General features: G+C 38.0%; 1 protein-coding gene, 2 long non-coding RNA genes and 1 other non-coding gene across 20 annotated transcripts; 3 read left to right on the forward strand and 1 right to left on the reverse strand.

The window, feature by feature from the left end:
- The first annotated feature begins 10,188 nt into the window (after positions 1 to 10,188).
- LOC130990378 (uncharacterized) lies at positions 10,189 to 10,893 on the forward strand. The gene is made up of 3 exons (XR_009090952.1): positions 10,189 to 10,345; positions 10,634 to 10,686; positions 10,769 to 10,893. It is a non-coding gene; the product is annotated as an uncharacterized LOC130990378 (long non-coding RNA).
- A 562-nt stretch (positions 10,894 to 11,455) lies between these two features.
- LOC130990379 (uncharacterized) lies at positions 11,456 to 12,468 on the forward strand. The gene is made up of 2 exons (XR_009090953.1): positions 11,456 to 11,742; positions 12,090 to 12,468. It is a non-coding gene; the product is annotated as an uncharacterized LOC130990379 (long non-coding RNA).
- Positions 12,469 to 13,030: 562 nt separating this feature from the next.
- On the forward strand, positions 13,031 to 13,102 carry TRNAH-GUG (transfer RNA histidin (anticodon GUG)). The gene has a single exon. It is a non-coding gene; the product is annotated as a tRNA-His (tRNA).
- Positions 13,103 to 14,041: 939 nt separating this feature from the next.
- Positions 14,042 to 21,830, reverse strand: LOC130990380 (thioredoxin domain-containing protein PLP3A-like). Of its 17 annotated transcripts, none has more exons than XM_057914605.1 (12): positions 21,627 to 21,816; positions 19,901 to 20,025; positions 19,746 to 19,793; positions 16,972 to 17,029; positions 16,780 to 16,885; positions 15,981 to 16,055; positions 15,850 to 15,897; positions 15,589 to 15,731; positions 15,244 to 15,316; positions 15,101 to 15,162; positions 14,453 to 14,550; positions 14,042 to 14,376 (listed from the first exon to the last, which is right to left on the reverse strand). In XM_057914605.1, exons 5-12 carry the CDS (start codon positions 16,861 to 16,863, stop codon positions 14,273 to 14,275), a joined length of 687 nt encoding a protein of 228 aa, XP_057770588.1. In that variant the 5' UTR covers positions 16,864 to 16,885; positions 16,972 to 17,029; positions 19,746 to 19,793; positions 19,901 to 20,025; positions 21,627 to 21,816; the 3' UTR covers positions 14,042 to 14,272. The 17 variants fall into 17 exon arrangements, with proteins under 17 accessions (XP_057770588.1, XP_057770590.1, XP_057770596.1 ...); XM_057914607.1 differs by having other exon boundaries at positions 16,972 to 17,047; XM_057914613.1 differs by having other exon boundaries at positions 19,901 to 20,022; positions 21,627 to 21,808.
- Between the last annotated feature and the right edge of the window lie 171 nt (positions 21,831 to 22,001).

The following is a 22,001-nucleotide window of genomic DNA, read 5'->3' on the forward strand; positions in this document are numbered from 1 at the left end:
CCTTTGAGTGGAGTTCAAACCATCTTCAATACTTCTTGATCTATTCTGGAGATGGTGGGGCTTCTTCGGTCAGAATGGTTCTGAAGTGTTAAGCACTTTCTGGAGCAGGGGAGAGTTGAGCTGGAGCTGCTTCTGCACGTTCAACTCGATCTTCAGTAACTGGAGTTCCCCCTTGACTGATGCCATCTGCATTGGCTCCAGTCTGAACTTCAAACCTTTGACTGATCTTTTGATACTGAAGCATCTCAGTATCTTCATCTTTGCATGGTCCCCACACCAAGACAGTAGAGGGCTCGTTGTTGTGGATTTCAGCTTTGGAACCTTCAGTGTTCTGGACACACTTTTCAGCTTCTTGTTCCCTGAAATCATCTGTAGGCTCATCAAAGATCACATGAGGTGTTTCTTCAACACAAAGAGTTTGAGAATTAAACACTCGATAGGCTTTGCTTGAACGTTCTGTTCCAGAGTATCCAAGAAAGACACCTGGATCAGCCTTGCTATCGAAAGTGCTTAACCTCTTCTTTTCATTGTTGTGGATGAAACACTTAGAACCGAAAGCATGAAAGTAGGCAATCGAAGGCTTTCTGTTCTTCCATAGCTCGCATGGAGTTTTTCCATGTCTCTGAGTGAGGAATGAGCGATTATGCGTGTAGCATGCGTTGTTGACTGCTTCGGCCCAAAACTTCAAGGGGAGTTTTGATTCAGCTAGCATCGTCCTTGCTGCTTCCTTCAAAGACCAGTTTCTTCTTTCTGCAACTCCGTTCTGCTGTGGAGTTCTTGCTGCAGAAGTTTGATGACTGATTCCTTGTTCATCACAATACTCACGAATGACAGTATTGAGGAACTCAGTCCCACGATCTGATCTGATGCTGATGATGTTGACTTCCTTTTCAATGCTCAGTCTTCTCAGCAGCTTTGGCAGTTCCTCCAGTGTCTCTTTCTTCTTGAAGAGAAAGATGACCCAAGTATATCGTGAATAGTCATCCACAACTACTAAGGTGTACTTCCTACCGTTGTAGCTTCTTGGAGTGATAGGGCCAAACAGATCCATATGAAGTAGATGCAGAATTCTTTCAGATGAGTGTCCTGACTTTGACTTGAATGACATTCGCGTCTGCTTTCCTCTTTGGCATGCTTCACATTCTTGCTTCTTCTGGAACACAATAGAAGGCAGACCTTCTACCAGTTGATGTTTAGCAAGCTTGTTGATCGTCTTGAAGTTGAGATGGTTGAGTCTCTTGTGCCACAGCCAGTTGAGCTCCGAGCTGCTTTTGCTGATGAGGCATGTTTCTGGTGGGCTGTCTTTCCATGAAACGACGTAGAGACTCCTGATGTGTGTGATTTAGTTATCTATTTTCGTGTCGTTTTGTCGTTGATTTTTCCTTGATATTACCCAAGTTGTTGACATATGGCGCAGGAATTATTTGGTGGTTGGCGACGTCCACCAAATTGGCGCTGTTGCCGGGGAGCGGTGTTAATTAATTATTTTCCCTTTGTCTATTTTTCTTTTTTTTATTTTCTTTGTTTATGAGCAGATCGTCCAAGCCGAACCTCCTCTACGATAGTGAAATTGAGAAGACCGCAAAGAAGCTAAGGAAGGAGGCGAAGGCGAGGAAGCTACTAGATCTGCTGGGTTCACAGTCCGACCTATCGGATCGAACAGAGCAGTTCGTCGAGGAGAAGCCCGGTGCTGTAGCTGCTGACGAGGTTCTATTTGCCCAAACAGACCACGACTCAGAGACAGAATCAGACTTTGAAGAAGAAACCGACTCAATCTCGGTTGCAAGTACTGAGAGTGACATGGCTGACGATCCGAGACTGTGCGATCTCTCCAGCCACGAAGCTGATGACCCCCCAACTCCGATCCGGATGCCGGCGGCTGCTACTGCTATAGAAATTAAGCTTGGGTTGCTTAATGTTCTTCCTAAGTACTACGGGAAGAAAGGAGAAGATCCATATAATTTCCTAAGCGAATTCATCAAGATCTGCAAGGTACAGAAGCGCCCTACTGGAGTAACGGAAGAACACTTCAGATTAACTGCTTTTCCCTTCACCATGACAGCAGAGGCGAACTCTTGGTTCGCGAGTCTCCCACCTTATTCTATCACTACATGGGCGGAGATGAAAAGGCTATTTCTGGAGCATTTTTTCCCTCCCACCAAGACGAACGCGTTAAAGAAGGAGATAAGTGGTGCCAAACAGTAGTATGATGAGTCGTTAAGCGCTTACTGGACCAGATTTAGGAGATTGGTGGATAGTTGCCCAAACCACAAGTTTTATGAGGGTGACTTGCTGCAGTACTTCTACCAGGGGATGACAATAGACAGCAAGAATTTGGTGAATTCGGCAAGTGGAGGGGGATTTTCCCAAAACACGGTGAGTGAAGCCAAAAGGTTGATACAACACTTGGTGGAAGCGACAAGAGAGTATGAGGAGCCGCGTATCCAACTGCTCAAGAAAGCTGCTCAAGCTAGTTCGTCGGATTTTGATGATAAGTTCGAAACAAGGTTTGGGAAAATTGAGAAGATGCTAAGTACTGTGGTGGAGAAGGTTGCAACTGCTGGACAACCGACAGAAAAGCCATGTGGAGCATGCGGTAATCCAGGCCACACGAGCTTGCAATGCACAGGGGATGAGGAAGAGTATCAAGCCCATGCAAACTCTTCCCACAATTTTTACAGCTGCGACGCACCACTGCCCCATTTGCCCAAACGGGGTATCAAGCTCCACAAGCTCAGCAACATCCTCCCAAGAAGCAAGGCAAGTCACTTGAGGAGATGATGGCGGATTTGATCGGCAACCAACAATTTCTGCAAAATAATGTGCAACAGCTTCAACAATCTCAAGCCGAGCAGAAGGTGCAGATTGAAGGGTTGGCTCGTCAAGTGTCTCAACTCGCAACTTCCGTGAATCAACTCAAGGGCCATCAAGGCAAATTGCCATCGCAAGTCCAAGTGAATCCTCAGGAAAGTGTGAACTTGATCACCTTGAGAAGTGGCAAAGAATTGGATGAACCACCAATCAAGAAAGTGGAAAAAGCTCGAGAAGGCGAATCTAGCGAGAGCAGCTGTTTGCCCAAACAGAACGATTCTGAAGAACTAGTGCTCACTGGAGGTCAATCTGGAAATACGTCTTGTTTGCCCAAACAGGACAGTGAGTCCGAAGCTGTGCAGAAAGGAAGGGAGGCAGAACGAGAAAGTGTTGAAGATGATTCGACCAAGGAGGAACCAATACTGAGCCTCCGCTATCCTAAGTTTGTGCCACCAGTACCTTTCCCAAGAAGGTTAGCAAGGAAGAAGCCTGAGGAAGAGATCAATGACTTCATGAAGATATTTGGAAAGTTGGAGATTAATCTTCCTTTCCTCCAAGCACTCAAACTCCCTCATCTGAGCAAGTTTTTGAAGGACTTCATCGATGGAAAGTCTAAGAAATCTGGAAAGATTGTGATGGGAGAGAACGTGTCAGCAGTGATACGAAAAGAGTTGCCGCCCAAATGCAAGGATCCAGGTATGTTTTCTCTGCCATGTTTCATCGGTGATACTAAGATTGAGCATGCTATGTGTGATCTAGGAGCTTCTATTAATGTCATGCCCTTAGCTGTTTATAATAACCTAATTGGTGTGAAGTTGGTGGCTACTAAGGTGGTGATTCAGTTGGCTGATGGGTCACGTGTTCATCCTGAGGGTCTTCTAGAGAATGTTCTTGTAAAGGTGCATGATTTTGTTTATCCTGCTGACTTTTATGTGGTGAAAATGAGTGGTATGCAGTCGAAAGAGTCAGCCGGTGTTCTGTTAGGTCGTCCTTTCTTAAGGACCACTAGGGCAGTCATTGATGTTTATAGTGGTACCATTTGTTTGGATTATCATGGAGAAAAGTTTACTTTCAACATTGATGATACCATGAAAAGTCCCCTTGTTGTTAAAACTGTTTGTGCCACTAACATTACTGACCCTTCTGTCCAAGAACATCTTGAGACTAAATCTGTGCAGGACAAGTTGGAACCGACCTTGATCAAAAGAGCAACTGGTCTTGATGCTCGTGGGATGAACAATTAAGAAGTCAAAGAATCTACCAAGTCTCTTCATGCCCACCCGAAATTGGCAGATTCTGGACATACGTTCTGTTTGCCCAAACAGGACAAAATTTTTCATGATGACCCAAAATTCACAGGTTCTGGACATACGGTTCGTTTACCCAGACGGAAGCCACGTTATAGAACTCTGCATTTTAATGTGGAACCACCCGACTTAAAAGATAAGTGTGAGGAGGAGCTCCGTTTGGAAACCTATAATACCAACATGGGGTATGCAGATCTAATAGCGATAGCTTATCACAAGCATCGATTCTGGGAGAACATTTGAAGTCGGTGAAAAGGTCTGATTCTTGCTTGGAAGGCAATGGATAGGTCCTTTTGAGATACAGTCTGTTTGGCCAGGCGGACCAGTGGAGATTAAGAGTTTGGCTACGGCAAAGACGTTTGTAGTCAACTATCACAAGTTGGAGCCATATTGCGATGCATCTCATATGACAACAGTGGAAGAAATTCCATTGTCACCTCAGACGAGATTCTGATTGCATCAATAGTCTAGCCAAAGACTTTAAATAATAGCGCTTATCGGGAGGCAACCCGATTTCCTTTCCCTTTTATTTTCCTGTTTTGCCTTTCTCTTCCTTTATTTTTGTTTCGTTAAGTTTTCCTTTCAGTTTCTTAGTTTCACTTCCTTAATTTTAATTTTTGTTATGTTTCAGTTAAAAAAAAAAAAAAAAAAAAAACGTGGCAGCCCTACAGGAGAGCATTGCGAACTTGAGCGCCACCATTCGACAGGAGATGAGCGCTACCATTCGACACGGTGATTTCCTTCCTTTTCTTGTTTTGTTTCACTTGTTTCTTGTGTTGTCTTTGTGTTTTTCGTTTAGTTGAGTGTCTTGCTGCTTATTCGCTTATGCTTTGTTTTGTTTGCTTGAGGGCAAACAAAATCTAAGTGCGAGGGGGGAGGTTTTGTCTAGATAGCTATGTCCTCTATTGAGTCTTTTCTTCACTGCATACTTGAGGGCAAGTATGATTCAAGTGTGAGGGGATTTGATGTGTGTGATTTAGTTATCTATTTTCGTGTCGTTTTATCGTTGAATTTTCCTTGATATTATCCAAGTTGTTGACATATGGCGCAGGAATTAGATGGATTGAAGATGGATGCTCGTGGGCGGAAGAAGTCGGTGAAAGTCGAGTTTTTTGATGAAGATGGCGTGAATTTTGGAGGAATTTGGAGATTGGGCTTAGAATTAATTATTCTAGATTTAATGAAGCCTTAAACTCTTGTTTTATTAATTATTTTGGGGCCTTGTTTTGTTAAGGGCCGAGAAGCCCATCTTTTTGGGGTGGACGGTTATTTAAGGATTTAACCCTTAAGTCTTATGTTTTGGAGATCGGATAGGAGCCGCAAGTTTGAGATTGATTAGGATATATATATATATATATATATATATATATATATATATGTTAGGTTTTAATTTCAAAACCCACTACAGCCGCAATTGAGATTAGGAAGATTAGTTTTTTGACTTATTTTTGTAGGGAACAACTCTTCTGATTCCATTATTGATTGCAGCGTTTTAATTTTATGCATGAAGTTTAGTTTTAGATTTTTATTTTTTTCTCTTGCTTTTTACTTTAGCAATTGGCGGCTAGGAGTTTGGACGTGAAGATCATTGGCGGCTGGACATTGCGAGAAGAACAGTTTATTTGAGAGATTTGTTTCCTTAGTTTTATTTTCTTTTCGTGGTTTAGATTTATTTTAATACATTCGATTATTTTATGTTTACTTTTATTTATTTGATTGTTTCTAGTTTAATTATGAGTAGCTAAATTCTTAATTCGGCGAGAATAATGAAGCATTAATTTATTAATCTGTGAGACCTAATTGAGCATAAAATTGATTCTCATTTATTTCAATTAATTCCTAGGGTTTAAAGATAATTCCGATTTTATTTAAGTCTGGCCAACTTAGGTTTAATTGGATTACAGTCAATTAGCACCTCCAATCCGTAATTGTTGGAATAGGGCTGATTAGTGATAAAACTACCATATTCGTAGTAGGAATTAATTGGTATATTAATTATTACTAGCGTATCTAGGATAATTGATATAAATTGGGTTCCTTCATCTTAATGCTATTAGAATATTAAATCTAGGTCTGGCGTCTCCAGCTAGGTTATATTTTAATAAGGGAAATAAGCAGGTCTGGCGTCTCCAGCTGTTTATCGACACAGTAAGTAGGAATTGGGGTACGTCCGTTGCGTTTCACGGTATCCTATAACTGGTTGGTTGATAGGGATTAATTAATCTTTGCGTCGATGATCAGAGATTAAATTAGAGTGGATTTATTTGAGCCGAATTACCCTTTTTATTGATTTAATTCAAGCGTATTTTATTTGATTAATTTTGCATTCTTAGGTTAATTAATTCTTCTAAAAATTAAGGCGTGGTGGCATCACCGATTTTCTAGACCTAGGGATTTGAATGATTTTTAACTGCTCTCTGTGGGATCGACCCTGCTTACCATTGTGCTAATTTATTTTGGTAATTCCGCAGGAATTATTTGGTGGTTGGCGACGTCCACCAAATTGGCGTCGTTGCCGGGGAGCGGTGTTAATTAATTCTTTTCCCTTTGTCTATTTTTCTTTTTTTTATTTTCTTTGTTTATGAGCCGATCGTCCAAGCCGAACCTCCTCTACGATAGTGAAATTGAGAAGACCGCAAAGAAGCTAAGGAAGGAGGCGAAGGCGAGGAAGCTACTGGATCTGCTGGGTTCACAGTCCGACCTATCGGATCGAACGGAGCAGTTCGTCGAGGAGAAGCCTGGTGTTGTAGCTGCTGACGAGGTTCTGTTTGCCCAAACAGACCACGAGTCAGAGACAGAATCAGACTTTGAAGAAGAAACCGACTCATTCTCGGTTGCAAGTACTGAGAGTGACATGGCTGACGATCCGAGACTGTGCGATCTCTCCAGCCACGAAGCTGATGACCCCCCAACTCCGATCCGGATGCCGGCGGCTGCTACTGCTATAGAAATTAAGCTTGGGTTGCTTAATGTTCTTCCTAAGTACTACGGGAAGAAAGGAGAAGATCCATATAATTTCCTAAGCGAATTCATCAAGATCTGCAAGGTACAGAAGCGCCCTACTGGAGTAACGGAAGAACACTTCAGATTAGCTGCTTTTCCCTTCACCATGACAGCAGAGGCGAACTCTTGGTTCGCGAGTCTCCCACCTTATTCTTTGCGTCAATGATCAGAGATTAAATTAGAGTGGATTTATTTGAGCCGAATTACCCTTTTTATTGATTTAATTCAAGCGTATTTTATTTGATTAATTTTGCATTCTTAGGTTAATTAATTCTTCTAAAAATTAAGGCGTGGTGGCATCACCGATTTTCTAGACCTAGGGATTTGAATGATTTTTAACTGCTCTCTGTGGGATCGACCCTGCTTACCATTGTGCTAATTTATTTTGGTAATTCCGCAGGAATTATTTGGTGGTTGGCGACGTCCACCAACTCCCTTGTCTGAATCCTTTCAGAACCACCTTCTTTTGATTGTTTCTAACAGTGAATTCATCCTTCTTGATCTTCACTGTGAAACCGCTGTCACAAAATTGACTCACAGACAACAGATTATGTTTATGACCAAAAACAAAGCTAACATTACTGATACTGGTGTTACCCATGTTGAGCACACCGTAGCCTTTTGTTTCTCCGATTGAGTTGTCTCCGAATGCAACTTTGGATCCAGCTTTCTCAACATACTGAGATAGATATTCTTTGTAGCCCGTCATGTGCTTCGAGCAGCCACTATCCAGATACCATGTTCTGATTGAAGCTTTAACCTCTTCCTTCCTTTTGTGTTTCCTAACATTGACCTGCAAGGAAGAGTTGCTTCAGGCACCCAATCAAGATTTGGGTCCTTCGATGTTAGCTCGAGTTCCCTTTGGAACCCATATCTGCTTCAGAATTGGTCTGGCTGATCTCTTGCGCTTTGTTGATCGTCTGACTGACGTTGTTGGCGCTTCAGTTGGCACACGAGCATTCTTCTGTTGAGAATTTCCTTTGAAGGCCTCACTCTTGTCGGAGTTCTGTCTGATGAGTGGTTGAGGTCTTCTTTGCTCGGCGAAGTATCTTCCTTGAGATACTCGAGTCTTTGCAGACTTATGGAGACTTGACTGATGTCGTGTGACATGAGTCATTTGATGTCCAGTTGCTTGTTGTCATGGATGTCGCTTAGCTCGACTGGACTCAACATTGTTTGGTCTCCATGGATGTTGTTCCTTCTGAAACTGAACCGATGTCAGTCTCTGACTGATGTGGCCTTTCTTCCCCCTGGACTGGTGAGGAAGATTCTTCTTGATTCCTGATGTTCCTTCCTCGATCTATGACTGAAATCTGCTTTCCAGTCTTCTAAGTAAGATGATCTGGTTGGAGGCCTCCTTTGAGGAAGATTCTTCTTGATTCCTGATGTTCCTTCCTCGATCTTTGACTGAAATCTGCTTTCCAGTCTTCTCAGTAAGATGATCTGGTTGGGGGCCTCATTTGCTCGTCTGTAGCTCCGTGGAGGTGGAACATTTGATTTTGCCATCAGTTTGCGTTTGTGAACTTCATCCATATCATGATCTCTTGATTCTTCTGATGTTGTGATTTCAGAAGGATCGTCCTTTGAAATGATCATGATCTTCTTTCCTTTGTCAGCTGCAATCTTTCCTCCAATGCTTTTAACAAGACCTTTCGATGGAAAGTTGCTCATCATGGGAGACTGCATCATGCAGTTCTTGACTGTTTCTTCCAGCTTGTGATTGAGCCTCTTGATCTCATGAGATGCTCTCTCATATTCTGAGTTGGAGATTCTGAGCTTTTCCTCCAGTCGGCTATTCTCCATGATTAGCTGATCAAGACAAGTTTAATCCGGAAAGTAGATGATTGTCTGATTCCTAGCTCGTTCATCATTGATCTCCTTGTCCATTTTCTGATTCTGCTTGAGGAGATCTTTGAACATTTTTCTCAACTGACAGTGATCAGTCATGAGCTGATCAAACTCGTCAGTTTCATCGGATGAGCTATCTCCAGATTCTGAGTGGTCACCTGAAAGCATCAGGAAGTTATCAGTATAAGGAGTTTTTGAATGAGAGATTACCTCTGAGCCGTTCATTCCATTGTCGTAGCTGTTGTCAGCCACGCTTTCTGATTCATTGGCCATCAGAGCTCGGCTCTCATCGTCTGAGCTGGAACTGTCGAAGTCGGATGATTCTGATGTGTCTTTGGAAGAATCAGCATTGTCAGCAACCATCGCTTTCTTCTTCGAAAAGTTGCGATCTTTCTTAGCTTTCAGCTCTCTGCGCTCAGCTTGAGTCAGATCAGGGCATTCATTTCGAAAGTGCCCTTTCTTTCTACATCCAAAGCATTCCATGTCTTTGATGTCGTAAGCGGCTGACTTCCTTTCTCCGCTTCGATCTGTGGAATGTCTGGAGTTGCTTTCTCTGTCCTTTCCTTTGTAGTGCTGCTTGTGGAACCTTCTGTACTTTCTGAACTTGGACTCCATCTTGTTGAATCTTTCAGTCAACAAAGCATATTGACTGAAGAAGTCCTCAGGGTTGAGTTCCGTTGGTTCCTTGATCTGCTTCTTGCCTTCTCTTGTTGAGGCTTTCAGTGCTACTCCTCTTGAGGTTGATGGACCATCTTCGTCTGATCCTCCAACCTTCTTGTTTCCAAGATTTCTCATAAGGTTGAACTCATTTGCCATGAGATCGGAGAAAAGCTTGTTTGTCGGGAGGTGACTGAATCCGGGCTTATGCTGATGAGCGACTAAGTAGATCTGCCATTCTCCTCGTGGCAGTGCTCGTAGAATCTTCAGGTTGATTTCTCATTTAGTGTATTTGTCTTTGGAAATGGATTGAACTTCATTCAAGATTTGGTTGAATCTAAGGGGGGTGTATTCGTTGTGGATTTCCACAGACTTTAAAAAGTCCATGGAATTCACATAGATTCCAGACGACTTTCAAAGAATTCGTGGGTGGATTTCACCCCGATTTTCACTGATTTTCGAAGACTTTACGGGATAATTTTGGAATTGAATTCCATGAAACCAGCGCCCGCGGAGTCCCAGCACTGCTGGAAACCCAGCGACCGCTGAGTTCCAGCGAGTGCTGGAAACCCAGACGTTAATTGATTGTTCCTCAACTCATTTGTTCATGCACGCCCTCCAAAACTAACACTTCACAGAGGAGCACCTCCCACTCTTCTTCTGTGTTGTTGTTCAAGAGAGAGATCCCCTCTCTACTGATTCCGTCGAATTATTTATAGGTTAGTTACCTCTTCAGATTTGGTGATTTTCCTTTGAGTTGTTCATCTTTAGTTTCTTCAATGGTTTAATTCCGTGGATGCAAATTATCGGTTGGGTTGAGGAACAATTGGATTTATGAAACTGTAAGAATGAGGTCAGATCCTGTTGGATCATGAACTTTTTTTTGTGGGGGGAGTGATTTTGCAGTAGGAAATCGTATTTTTTATTTTGTTGCTTTGTTAATTTTGTGTGATTTGGTTGATACGACCGAGATTAATCATATCTAGCTTGAATGTGTTTGCATCCAGACGGATCCGCGTGGATTGGGTAGAGTTGTGGATGGAAGGAGCTAAATCATTTTGTAAGTAAAAACCTAGAATTTATCAGCTCCATACTTTTGCAAAGAATGAATCTCTGTTTAATTCTGCTTTCCGGTTTCTTAGCTCTACCAATTGAGTATCAGATTTGAAGGGAAAGGCGACGAGCAGAAAGAGCTGGAGTCGGTGCAGGATACCCAGCCATTGAAGTCTGGTGGGGGGAACGGCCAGATTCGATTTCGATCACCGTCGACTGCTGAGCTTTTGGATGCGCAGTAGCAAGTTCAGATGGAGAAGGTTTTGAAAAGACAAATGGCAAACCCAGCGCCCGCTCACACCCAGCGCGCGCTGGACACTCTCAACGATTGCTGAGTTCCAGCGCTCGCTGGTTTCTTGGCCGCGGGCGCTGGAACTCAGCGCTCGCTTAAAACTTCATGGATTTCAATTCTCGTGGTTCTTGGCCGGATTTCGTCGTGTGTATTTTTTGGATGAAATCCATGAAAGTCATTCCGGATTTTAAGTCAATGGAATAACGAATACACCTAGATTTGTATGATTTTAAAAAGTCTTGAACGAATACACCCAAATTTATATGGACTTTTAAAAGTCTTGAACGAATACACCCAGATTTCTGCAGACCTTTAAAAGTCTTGAACGAATACACCCAAACTTTTAAAATCAATAGAAATCCATCAAATTCCACAATGAATACACCCCCCTAAATAATACTCTGAATTGAGTCTCTTAGGCAAAAGCACAAAAACAATATAAAAAGAAAAAAATAAGAGAAACCCTAGACTTACTCATCCATTCCATTACGGCCGCACTTTTTTTTTTTCTTCTAGTTATTTGTTTCTTCTTCTACGGTTCTTCCTCAGTTTTAAGCTTCTTTCTTCTTTTTCAATTCTCATAGCCTTTTCTTCTTCATCGAGTCTCTTCGCCAAGCCATGCGAGAAGAAGAACATTGAGGATTTCATCGTGAACATTGGATCCGGTGGTGGCGGTGCTGCCGTTGTAGTTGCTGCTCTCGTCGCAGTTGCGCTCCTACTGGCGGTGCTATAGGCGCCGCTGCAACTGCCCCTGCTGTCGAAGAAAAGAAGGTGCGCCCCTGTTCTCTTTTCGAAATTCTCATACAAATTACATATTTTGTTTCTATTTTCTGCAAAAAAAAAAAATACTTTTATTTCAAGAAATTTTAGGTTTCTAAGTTATGTTCTTTCCCATTTGCACTATTTTGTTGTGCAAATTATTTACAGAATCAGTTAAATACAAAAACAACAAAAATACAGAATCAGTTGATAAATACTGCAAAAATACAAAAATACAAAATCTTTGATGCCAACTTATTACAAAAATACATCTACAATCTATGTTTCCTATAAATCATGAATATATATATATATATATATGAGAGTTTTATTCATGCTCTTTTGTGTTGCTGTTGCAGATCTGAGATCGGCCCTCCATTGAATGGATTCAAATCTCATCTGCAGAAAAAGTTTAGATTTCAACAACAATGTAAAAATAGATTTTTGAGGGAGAGAGATAGAAATAGGGAGAGGCTTATGGTGGTGGTGGAGGTTGAGATTTATACACGCACAAGACAGAGTGAAGGGGAATAAAGTAATGTTTTATGGTGGCAATCATTATGATTAAATTATATGCATTGTCGGTTTAATTATTCATTATTACTATTCAACATTGAAAGAATAAAGTAGTGTGGGCATAGCGCATCTGGTATCCTTGATCTGGCTGTCATGTAATGATAAGGTAAATGTAACATATGCATTTTTCTCATGGGGTAAAATCGATCCATTTTTACCTCCTGTATTTGTGCTCAATTAAATCATAAAATACAAAAGCCGCGAGAAGTTGCAGCTTCTGGAAAGATTCATTTGGTTTCCGACGACAAGAGAATCTCCGGCATCATCGACGTCGGTTCAACTGCATCCGATCCGGGAATAGATTTTGCGTGTGACTGAATTATGAAAATGTTTTCTCGATCATCTTAGATTATAATTATGTGGTTCTGTTTATATCTTGATCATATTGATTCCTTTTTCCATCGTTTTCTTCTTCTTACTTGTTCACCTTTTCTCTTTTAATGAGAAATATTTGATGGATACAATCAAATTTAAGCTTGTGGAAATTAATTTCCACAAACTTGACACGTTCGTAGCAACTTTTCGTAAAAAAAAAAGATGTGTAACACTTGCATTTGCCACGTACCATATAATTGGTGATACATGAGTAATTATAATCATAATCATACAAATCAAATCGTAACTGTCCGTGTAACACTCAATTCGTCCAAAAAAGTGTCATGATCAAATTGTGCCCGATAGTGGTCATATTATATATTGTCATGAGAAATAGTGCGGCAACAAAGTGGCTGTAGTTTAGTGGTTAGAATTCCACGTTGTGGCCGTGGAGACCTGGGCTCGAATCCCAGCAGCCACACTTTTTATTTTCCTTTTTCTTTGTTCTTTTTGCATTTTGCCACAGTTTTCTCTTGTCAAAATTTATACCGACATATGCGTATATTTCTTTTACAGCAATATTATACAATCGGGTCTTGTCATGAGAGAGGGACTTGTCTCCATTTTATTGGGTCTTTGTTTATTTAGATATATAGATACAATTATTATACCTTTTATATAAAATGTTACAATTATTCTCTCATTTTTTCTCCACATATATTTCTTTATTTTTCAATGAATCGAGGCAATAATTCTTTTTATAATTTTCAAAATTTCAATTCTTCAAGACTATTATCCAAATCTTGCTGATATTCCAAACTTCAATAAATTCTCAAAATTCGATCATGCTATGAATTGTGGAAGATAGATAAATAAATTAAATATTAAAGATTTTGGGTGGTTGGGTAATTGCTGATAAACATAGTCTTAAAACATCATTAACGTGCGTAACCATATGTAGACTCCAGCATCTTAAATTGTTTAAGAGCTTATATAAGCTTTTGAAAAGTACTATTTCATAAAAAAAAACTTATAAGTTATAAAAATAAGTTTTAATAGCTTATAAACTCGATGAAAAATAAGTTCCACAACTTCTACTTATTTTTTTATAATCTTATAAGTAACAATCATTTTACAAAAATAACTTAACTATAATTTGTTGTTTTCATCATATACTCTTTGAAATTCATATTTCTTCAATTTTAACTCTCTAACTAAGATTTCCCCTCATTTCTATAATTTAAGTTCAATTATCCAAATACTTTGACATGTTGTAACTTGTAAGCTCTTGAGACATTACATCTTATAAACTCATGAAACATTTTTATTTTATTTTGAAAACCCTCATGAACATTTTATTAGGGGTTGAAACTTATAAACTCTCTGAAATAAACTTATATTTTAGACAAACACCCCGTAGTTGTATGTATACCACTATCATATAATCGGATAGATATCTGATCATCACTTGAGTACTAAATACAATAATCCCAACTCACAAACCATACGCGATAGGCAAACATGACAAAACATCACATACACCAAGAGTTACAGCCATCAATGCGTGCAATACAATTTTACAGTAAATAAAGAAAAGCAGAAAATAACTGCACTACACAGAAGTTGTGGCAAACTGCTCTGTTAGTTCTTCTCAGTCAGAGTCCGAATCTGTATTTACCGATGTTCTCACTGATGTGCGTTTGCCTTCAAGATGATCATCGTCCTCTTCGTCTTGTTTTTTCTCCTCGATAATTCCTGAAAACAAAGGTTTAGAACCTGCAACAAGGTGTATAAATGAAGCTACAACGCAGGATTCAGAAAACAATATTACCTTTCTTCAAGAGGAAAAGTTCCAGCTTCCTTGTGGGGAAATCATCTTTGCCCCCCAAGTCTTGAAACCCCACCAGCCTATCTGATGCTACTCCATTCCTGTATGAATATATGTATATTCATATTTGATGTTAAGCAATGCGATTTTCAACTTGAATAATAAACAATGCAATTTTTAGCTTGAATAATAAGCAATGCAACTTTCTAATACCATGCCAAATGAATCAGTGACCATGAGGAAAAAATTTCAAGTGATCTCCCAGAATTTATAGGTTGAACAAATTAAGGTTTTTATGACATCGCCTGATTTTACTTTGATGATACCACCTACAAATAGCTTCTTCATCACCATCACTTATTCTCAACCTGTGTCCAGAATACATTGCATAGCACGTCGTAGCAAGGATATAAAGAAGTATGAATCTAAAAAACTCAACATCAGCAATGACATAATCAACATTGGGATACCACAGAAGTTACTTAGAGATGAATGAATATGATGAGATTCAAACAAATAACGGACTAACAATAGTTGTTCCCCACTTAATGAATATGCAATTCCTAGCCATTCATAAATCAATGGAATGATCCCTCTTGCAAATGGAAAAATGTATAATTGGGAATTTAAGAAATAGTGAAAAAGGATTACCTAAATAGTATGACACACGGCAATGTCTTGATTCCAAGCTTAGCAACAAAGAAAGGAGCATTCTGCCAAAAAATGAGATACATACATGAATTTTAGCTTCTTTCGGTACAATGCACACATGCAGCAAGCTCTTCTATACTGACCTCAGCATCCAATTTGACGAATTTAGTAGTAAAGTGTCTAGGAGCAAGGGACTTCAAGTGCTTATCCATAATCCTAGAGAAGTGCAACAAGAAAAGATATTAACAAATGCATGTTTTTGAAAGATCTTCATAAGAGCACCTCTACAAACTGCAAAAAAACGCAATGATGACAGAGGCACCATAAATCCTTCTTTTAGGCTTTTAGCTTGTCTTTTCTATTGAGTCCTAATATAGTAAAGCATTACTTCAACACTTACTTAACATTATATGCCTAATTGAAAATATCAACTCAATATTTCTCACTTTTTATAGATATTGCAAATAAGTGATAATATGTGTCATTACTTGCAACGATAGAACTCTCGGTGGTAGAAATGACAAATCACTTTTTCGCTGCCAGTAACTTCACCCAAAAAGTCTCCTTCTGTTATCTCCCTATATTCCCCATGACCTTGCATTGTCAATTTTTGCCGCTTCTCTGCTTCTTTCTGTTAGGAAAGTTAACAAAAGAATAAAATTCAAAGAGGCAACCCCTACCTCATTTCATTTGAAATCCTAGACAGATGATCTTAAAGGATAGAAGAAAAAAACCACCTAGATTGATACCTTAAGAGCCGCAATCCTGTCAGCATGCAATTTCTCCAGCTCAGGGTCCTACGAGTACCAGAAAGATGGCAAAAGGTTGAGATATAAAGAGAAGAAGAAAGCAACAGAATCAAAATGCAAGACTCACTTACATCCATAAGCTCATCTAGATCCACTTCGTTATTAACAGAGCTTGATGCATTAGCTTTCCCTTGAGCCAGCAAATCCTGTGGAAGTTACGGCAATTGAGATCCACAATCGTTGCATCCTCTTTATGATAGTTATTCACAAAAATTACTCAACCAAATCCCCATTCCAGCTCACAGTTAAAGCTCATTTCAAAGCTAAAAGCCTCTAGCCATTTCAAAAACCTTGAAATGAATCGAACCCCCAATTGCCACATAAACATTGACAAAATCTCAGAACAAATTATTTAGCAAAATGCATGCTTTTTCTTAATCAAAACCACAAAAATCAACACTCAACTGTAGAATCTACCAAACTTTAACATCTAATTTGAAATCAGGCAATTGAACTTTATAACATTTCTGCCACTTTCCATAAAACAAGGAAAACTTTCCCTTCACTAAATTAATCAAATCATCAATGTTTACTCCCGTTAATCTAATTCAAGTGGGGAGATGGTCATCTAGTAGAAAAATGTTCAAACTTCTTCTTTCGTTCTTGATACCTCATCAGAACGACATACAATTTAACAATACCAGAAACTAAATCCGAACATCACCAAAAAAATGTAGAATTATGTAAATATACCCCCAAGTACATCAGTTCACATATGCAAATAGTCTTCAACGTGCATCCATTAATTCATCAATTCTACTAAAACTGCTGCACATAGAATTCCCGAAGCAGAAATACAGGGCATGACATTCATCAGAGTAAATTGAACGGGGAAAAAAAACCCACTAAAAAGAAAAAAAGATGTGGAACCTTTTGGTAATCGCGAGCTGCAGCAGCCATTACATTGCCGAAAGCCAAATTAGAAAGAGTCGATTTCACTGAATCCGGGTCCATTTCCGTCTCACTGATTTCAGTGCTGAAATCAAAGTATATTACCACTGCTACACCATAATTAATCGAAAAAATAACGAATTTGTGTACAATGGGAGAGAACCAACTTACCAATAAGATCTGGATTATCAAATATACAAAATTAGAGACAAAGATTTAGCTCGACAATCTACAAAAAAATTTATTGCTGATATAGGTATTATCAGCAAAAAATATAATAGTATAGGCCTCATACCTATAATAGTATAATAATATAATTCTAACGATTATAAACAAACTTAAGATATTATCAAGAGATGATCATACCTATAAGTTTGCTGATATTGCAACAGGCCTCATTTTCAAAAATTGGTCATATAAGTCACACAGATTTTGGCATTTTTTACTTCTCTACATACATGCTATCAATTGAAATGATTTGAATATCTGCGTGAATTTTTTAAATTCCAATACTCTATAGCAGTGCATGTATATAGAACATAAGGCATATACAATTCTTTTTCAACACCATCCTGCATTCTACATTCAAATCCAAAGTTCAAATCCTAAAGTTGGTAAACAAATTTAATAAGGCAGGTTTCAACTTACATATGTAGACAAAAGAAAAAAAAGTTCTTAAAAATAAAAAGCATGCACCTGTATAGAGGCCTGCTAATTAACATTTTCCTATTCATTTCAGCAAGCTAAAGCTTAAGATACTATTAAAAGGCGATCATACCTATAAGTTTTCTGAAACTGAAACTGAAATCTACCTATAGAACAAACCATTAATGTTAGAATCTCTCCGAGGTCAGTTTTTTGTTGTTAAATTCTAATGAGTTGAGGATTTGGATATGATTAGAAGTGGAATGACGTGCAAGCGTGTGTGATGAATGAAGAATTATTGGGTGTGTCTTTGTTCCCCACTTCAAAGTGTGCACCACATTCACATACACACCAATTTTCTAATTCTCCACCAAATTTTCTCTATTAGAAAACAAGAGAAAATCACAATTTTCACATGAGATTTTAAAACAAAAGATTACACGTCTTTGAAGAATCTCTCCGGGGCGCGCTTTGTAAGATTTTAGTTTATCTATTTGAAACATATACAAACAAAAGACATGTAACAGAATGTCTTGCACTTTGTGGGAGAATTATGTTGATATTTTCATGAAACAATATGAAGAACGTCAAATGGATGTCAACATTATTGTGTTACAGCTTTGCAGGCTAAGTATGTTTCAAGGTCAGTACAATGTTGACACTTTAAAAATTGAACTTAACTTTATTTTGTTTGAGTCAATAGCTTTAATTATTTAATTTTTTACATGTTAAATTCTATTTCACATGTTCTATTAAGAATATAATAAGTAGTCTTAAACGAATTTAACTTTTTGTGCTTCTAATATATATTAGACTATATTGCAACCTCATTATTATTATTATTATTATTATTATTATTATTATTATTATTATTATTATTTAAACTCACAGGTGTTGTAAAAGTGCAAAATGGGTACCAAGTTACTAAAATTTTGTTGAACGAAGATATACGTGACATACATGAGTTCAAGGAGAGGTATGTTTCATTTAACTAATTGTTTGATGTCAAACCATTTATTGTTTGAAGACATATTCATCTTTTAATGTGTATATATTTTCTGATTGTTGACCATGTTTGATTTCAAGGCTTATTCACTCCGGCTTAAGCACTATGGTTATTTCAAGTACTTCACAAGAAATAAGTTCATCTGTTATTGATGAGCTTGCAACTGGAGTCACCGTGACAAGCATAAAAGACCTTTGTGAGAATTCAGAGGTACAACTAAAGACATACAATATCTCTAAACTGAATATTTTATATGTGTTAAATACTTTGTGTTATATTAACAGGGTGGAAGCTTTTGGATATGTGGTACTGTAGTTAACATTGACGAAGAAAGGGGTTGGTTTTATATATCTTGCAAAAAGTGCTTTAGGAAACTTGAGAAATTAGAAAAGCAATTCTATTGCAAGTATTGCAGCAACTTTAGCGAGTCGGGAGAAATGAAGTATAAGTTGATAATAAATGTTGCAGACGACTCTAGCAGTTCACCTTTTTTACTATGGGATAGGGAGAGTAAGCAAGTGATAGGAAAATCAGCCGCAGAAGTTAATGTTGAAGGAATAGAGGTACATTTTTTATTTTCTTTTTACTTCAAAAACCAATACAAGTAATATTCTACGTAAATACATGTTAAGGTGTATTAATGTGTGCATTTTCTTTTTTATCTTAAAGGAGTTTGCTGTTCCAAAAGAGATTCAACATGCCCTACTTCAACAAAAAATTATGTTCAAGATTAAGGTTCCTTTTGGGGAAGGTTGGGCATTTAATAAGGCATATAGTGTCTCAACTCTAGCAACGGATCCTAAAATTATCGCTACGCACTCTACCAAATGCTCGGACAGCCAATAATCTGATTCATTTCCTATATTGGAGAGTTCGAATGAGGTTATGGATAGAGTTGGAGAAGAGACTCCTGTTGCTACGCAATCAAAGCTTGAAGATGAGGTTGAGTGGATTGATGATGGATCCATTAAAAGAAGTCTAATAGACCAATTTTCTTGCACTAAGCCAACAAAAAAAGCCAAAGTTTGTATCAAGCTGGAGAAGGAATAGATGTTGCAAGATTTGGTGATTTATTTTTTGTCTTGGACTATAACTTATTTGGAGATTGGGACAAATTTCGTAAGTTCTATTATGTACTCCATGAAGTCAGTTTTTTGTGTTAAATTCTAATGATTTGAGGTTTTTTCAATTATTAGCTCTTTAGATGAAAACTTAACTGTATAATAGTATCAAAATTCAGAAATATGAGAATATATAAATACTTACAGAACTTCATATTAATTAGTATACTTACTTTGTCAAACTTCTTTAAGCTCTTCAGAAAATCAAGAATGTCAAGTTTCTGAAACAAGACAACATGTATTTTAGTAAAAATGATAATGATATAAGAGTAGAAACAAACTTAAGATAATATCAAGAGCTAATCATATATATAAGTATTCTGATAACCTATTATTATATCTCAATGAAAGCTCCCATACTTCATATAAAAATTGGAATTTATGGCTACTCAGCTCCAAGTTTATCTACTTCGCCAGTTGAGTTTTCCACTCATTGATCCGCCTCTTCATCTACTGCCAAATAGAACAAACCATTAATGTCAGTCTATCTATAGAAAAACAGGAAATGTGACCAAAGTCTCCAGGGCGGCAGGGCCATTCTCGGCTTGGAAATAATCATCACATTTCAGTGTCTGCACTTAGTGTCATTCAGCAATTAGTGCAAAGAATCAGATATTAATTTTGAGACGATGACAAAAATAGAAAATAAAGACACAAAAGCATTAAATTTAGTTTGTATTAGAGACATGTAGCAAGCTTGATAGGATTTAACTAGATTAGTTTTTTAATAAGGTTATTTTCAGATAAAATTTTAAGGGAATCTTTGTAATTCAATTTAAGAATCGCCAAGAGATAAAACTATTCTCAAAAGATACTGAAAAAGGTAGCAGTTCAGCATTAAATGCAATGGTTTCTTGGGGATTTGATCAACTGAGTACTTGAAAAAAATTATATTAATATATAGAAAGAAGTAAAATAAATTTATTATGCGTCCTAAATGGTTCTAGAAGTTTTAAAGCTTCAGTTTTCATAGGCATTTGAACAGACACAAAGAACAACTGTTATTATTACTTAAACAAGTAAAAGCTGGCAAAGTTCTCACCATTCCAGCAAATCACAGTTGCAAGTGAGAATAATAGGGTTTTGATTCTTTTGTGGTCATCGGCATCCCGCCGCTAGAAACCGTAAATCTCCAGTTAAATCACCGATACCCTCGACGAAACCAATTTTTTCGTTTAGTTCCCTCATCGTTCCCTTTCCGTTCGGTCAACAAACAATAACATTCTTTACGGTTTCCCGATAGTCTAATCCGAATCTCTAAAATGTACGATTGGGTTTTTTCGGAAAGCATGTCATTTCTCTAAGCTAATGCAGATCTATGGTAAGAATCTCCAATTTATTCGATTTTTTGTATTATATTAAACCAAAAGCCTAATGCAGAAGCAAAAATTATAAAGTTAATAACCATGGATATTTTTGTGATCTATATGCAGTAAAGAAAAGCTACGAATCTAAGATCTAGAAACACACATTTTTATTATTTTAAGTTTTTAGTAGGGCTGTCGAACGGTTCGGGTTCGGTTACCCGTACCCGAAATTTAGGTTACCCGAACCCGAAATTGCCATATTTCAATAACCGTTCCTGAACCGTTTTAGGAGTTTGGTTACCCAATAACCGCTTCGGTTACCCGATTCGGTTATTTGGGTATCCAAAATACCCATTTAAAAAATTAAATTCAAATAAATACACTATGACACGCCGAATTTGATGTGAAAAAAAAGTATGGCACTGTATAAAAATATGATGTGTGTATTTTTTGTGTTTTCAGAACTACCAATGTACTAAACTACTAATCTTGCCCCCAAGAATTTCCATCTTTCCACCAAAACAGCAATTAGTTGATGGAAACTGATTCAACAAAATAATAATGATTTTTGCTACCAATGTACTAAACTGATTCCACCAAAACTGCCAATGTACTAAACTCATTAATTGATTCAACAAAATGATTCATCTAAATCAGACTTTCGAATCAGATTCATGATTCAAGATACACTTAATATTTTCCACATAATAAATAAACACTTCGAAAATCAACTAACAAGACTCTTACTGGGCGGCGGACGGGCGGGTAGACGGTCGGCGGCGTGGCGCGGCGAAGTGGTGGAGCGGCCTGGACTGGACTCGCGCTTAGGGTAGACCGTTAACCATTTAGACAGCACTAATTCTCACTGTTTTTTTGGATGCCGATGAGAGTACTTTTTTTCGATAACAACAAAGACAAAGAGAGGATATGATGGGCTGCTATAAACACAAAAACATATATGGGCTGCTAAAAAAAAAAAAAAAAACCAATGATATGGGTTGCTATATTTAAAAAAAAAAAAAGAAAACAGATGTGGGCTGGGCTAATATGGATATACAATTGTGCTATTATTATTATTATTACTACTACTACTACTATTATTATTATTATTATTATTAAAGT

Source organism: Salvia miltiorrhiza, chromosome 6 (genome assembly GCF_028751815.1).
Source record: "Salvia miltiorrhiza cultivar Shanhuang (shh) chromosome 6, IMPLAD_Smil_shh, whole genome shotgun sequence".
Lineage (NCBI taxonomy): Eukaryota > Viridiplantae > Streptophyta > Magnoliopsida > Lamiales > Lamiaceae > Salvia > Salvia miltiorrhiza.

Coding starts and splice junctions, on each gene's coding strand:
- LOC130990380 (XM_057914601.1), bottom strand. Junction 15,898..15,980: donor ATCTAGATGAGCTTATGGAT/GTAAGTGAGTCT, acceptor TGGTACTCGTAG/GACCCTGAGCTGGAGAAATT. Junction 15,732..15,849: donor ACAGGATTGCGGCTCTTAAG/GTATCAATCTAG, acceptor CTTTCCTAACAG/AAAGAAGCAGAGAAGCGGCA.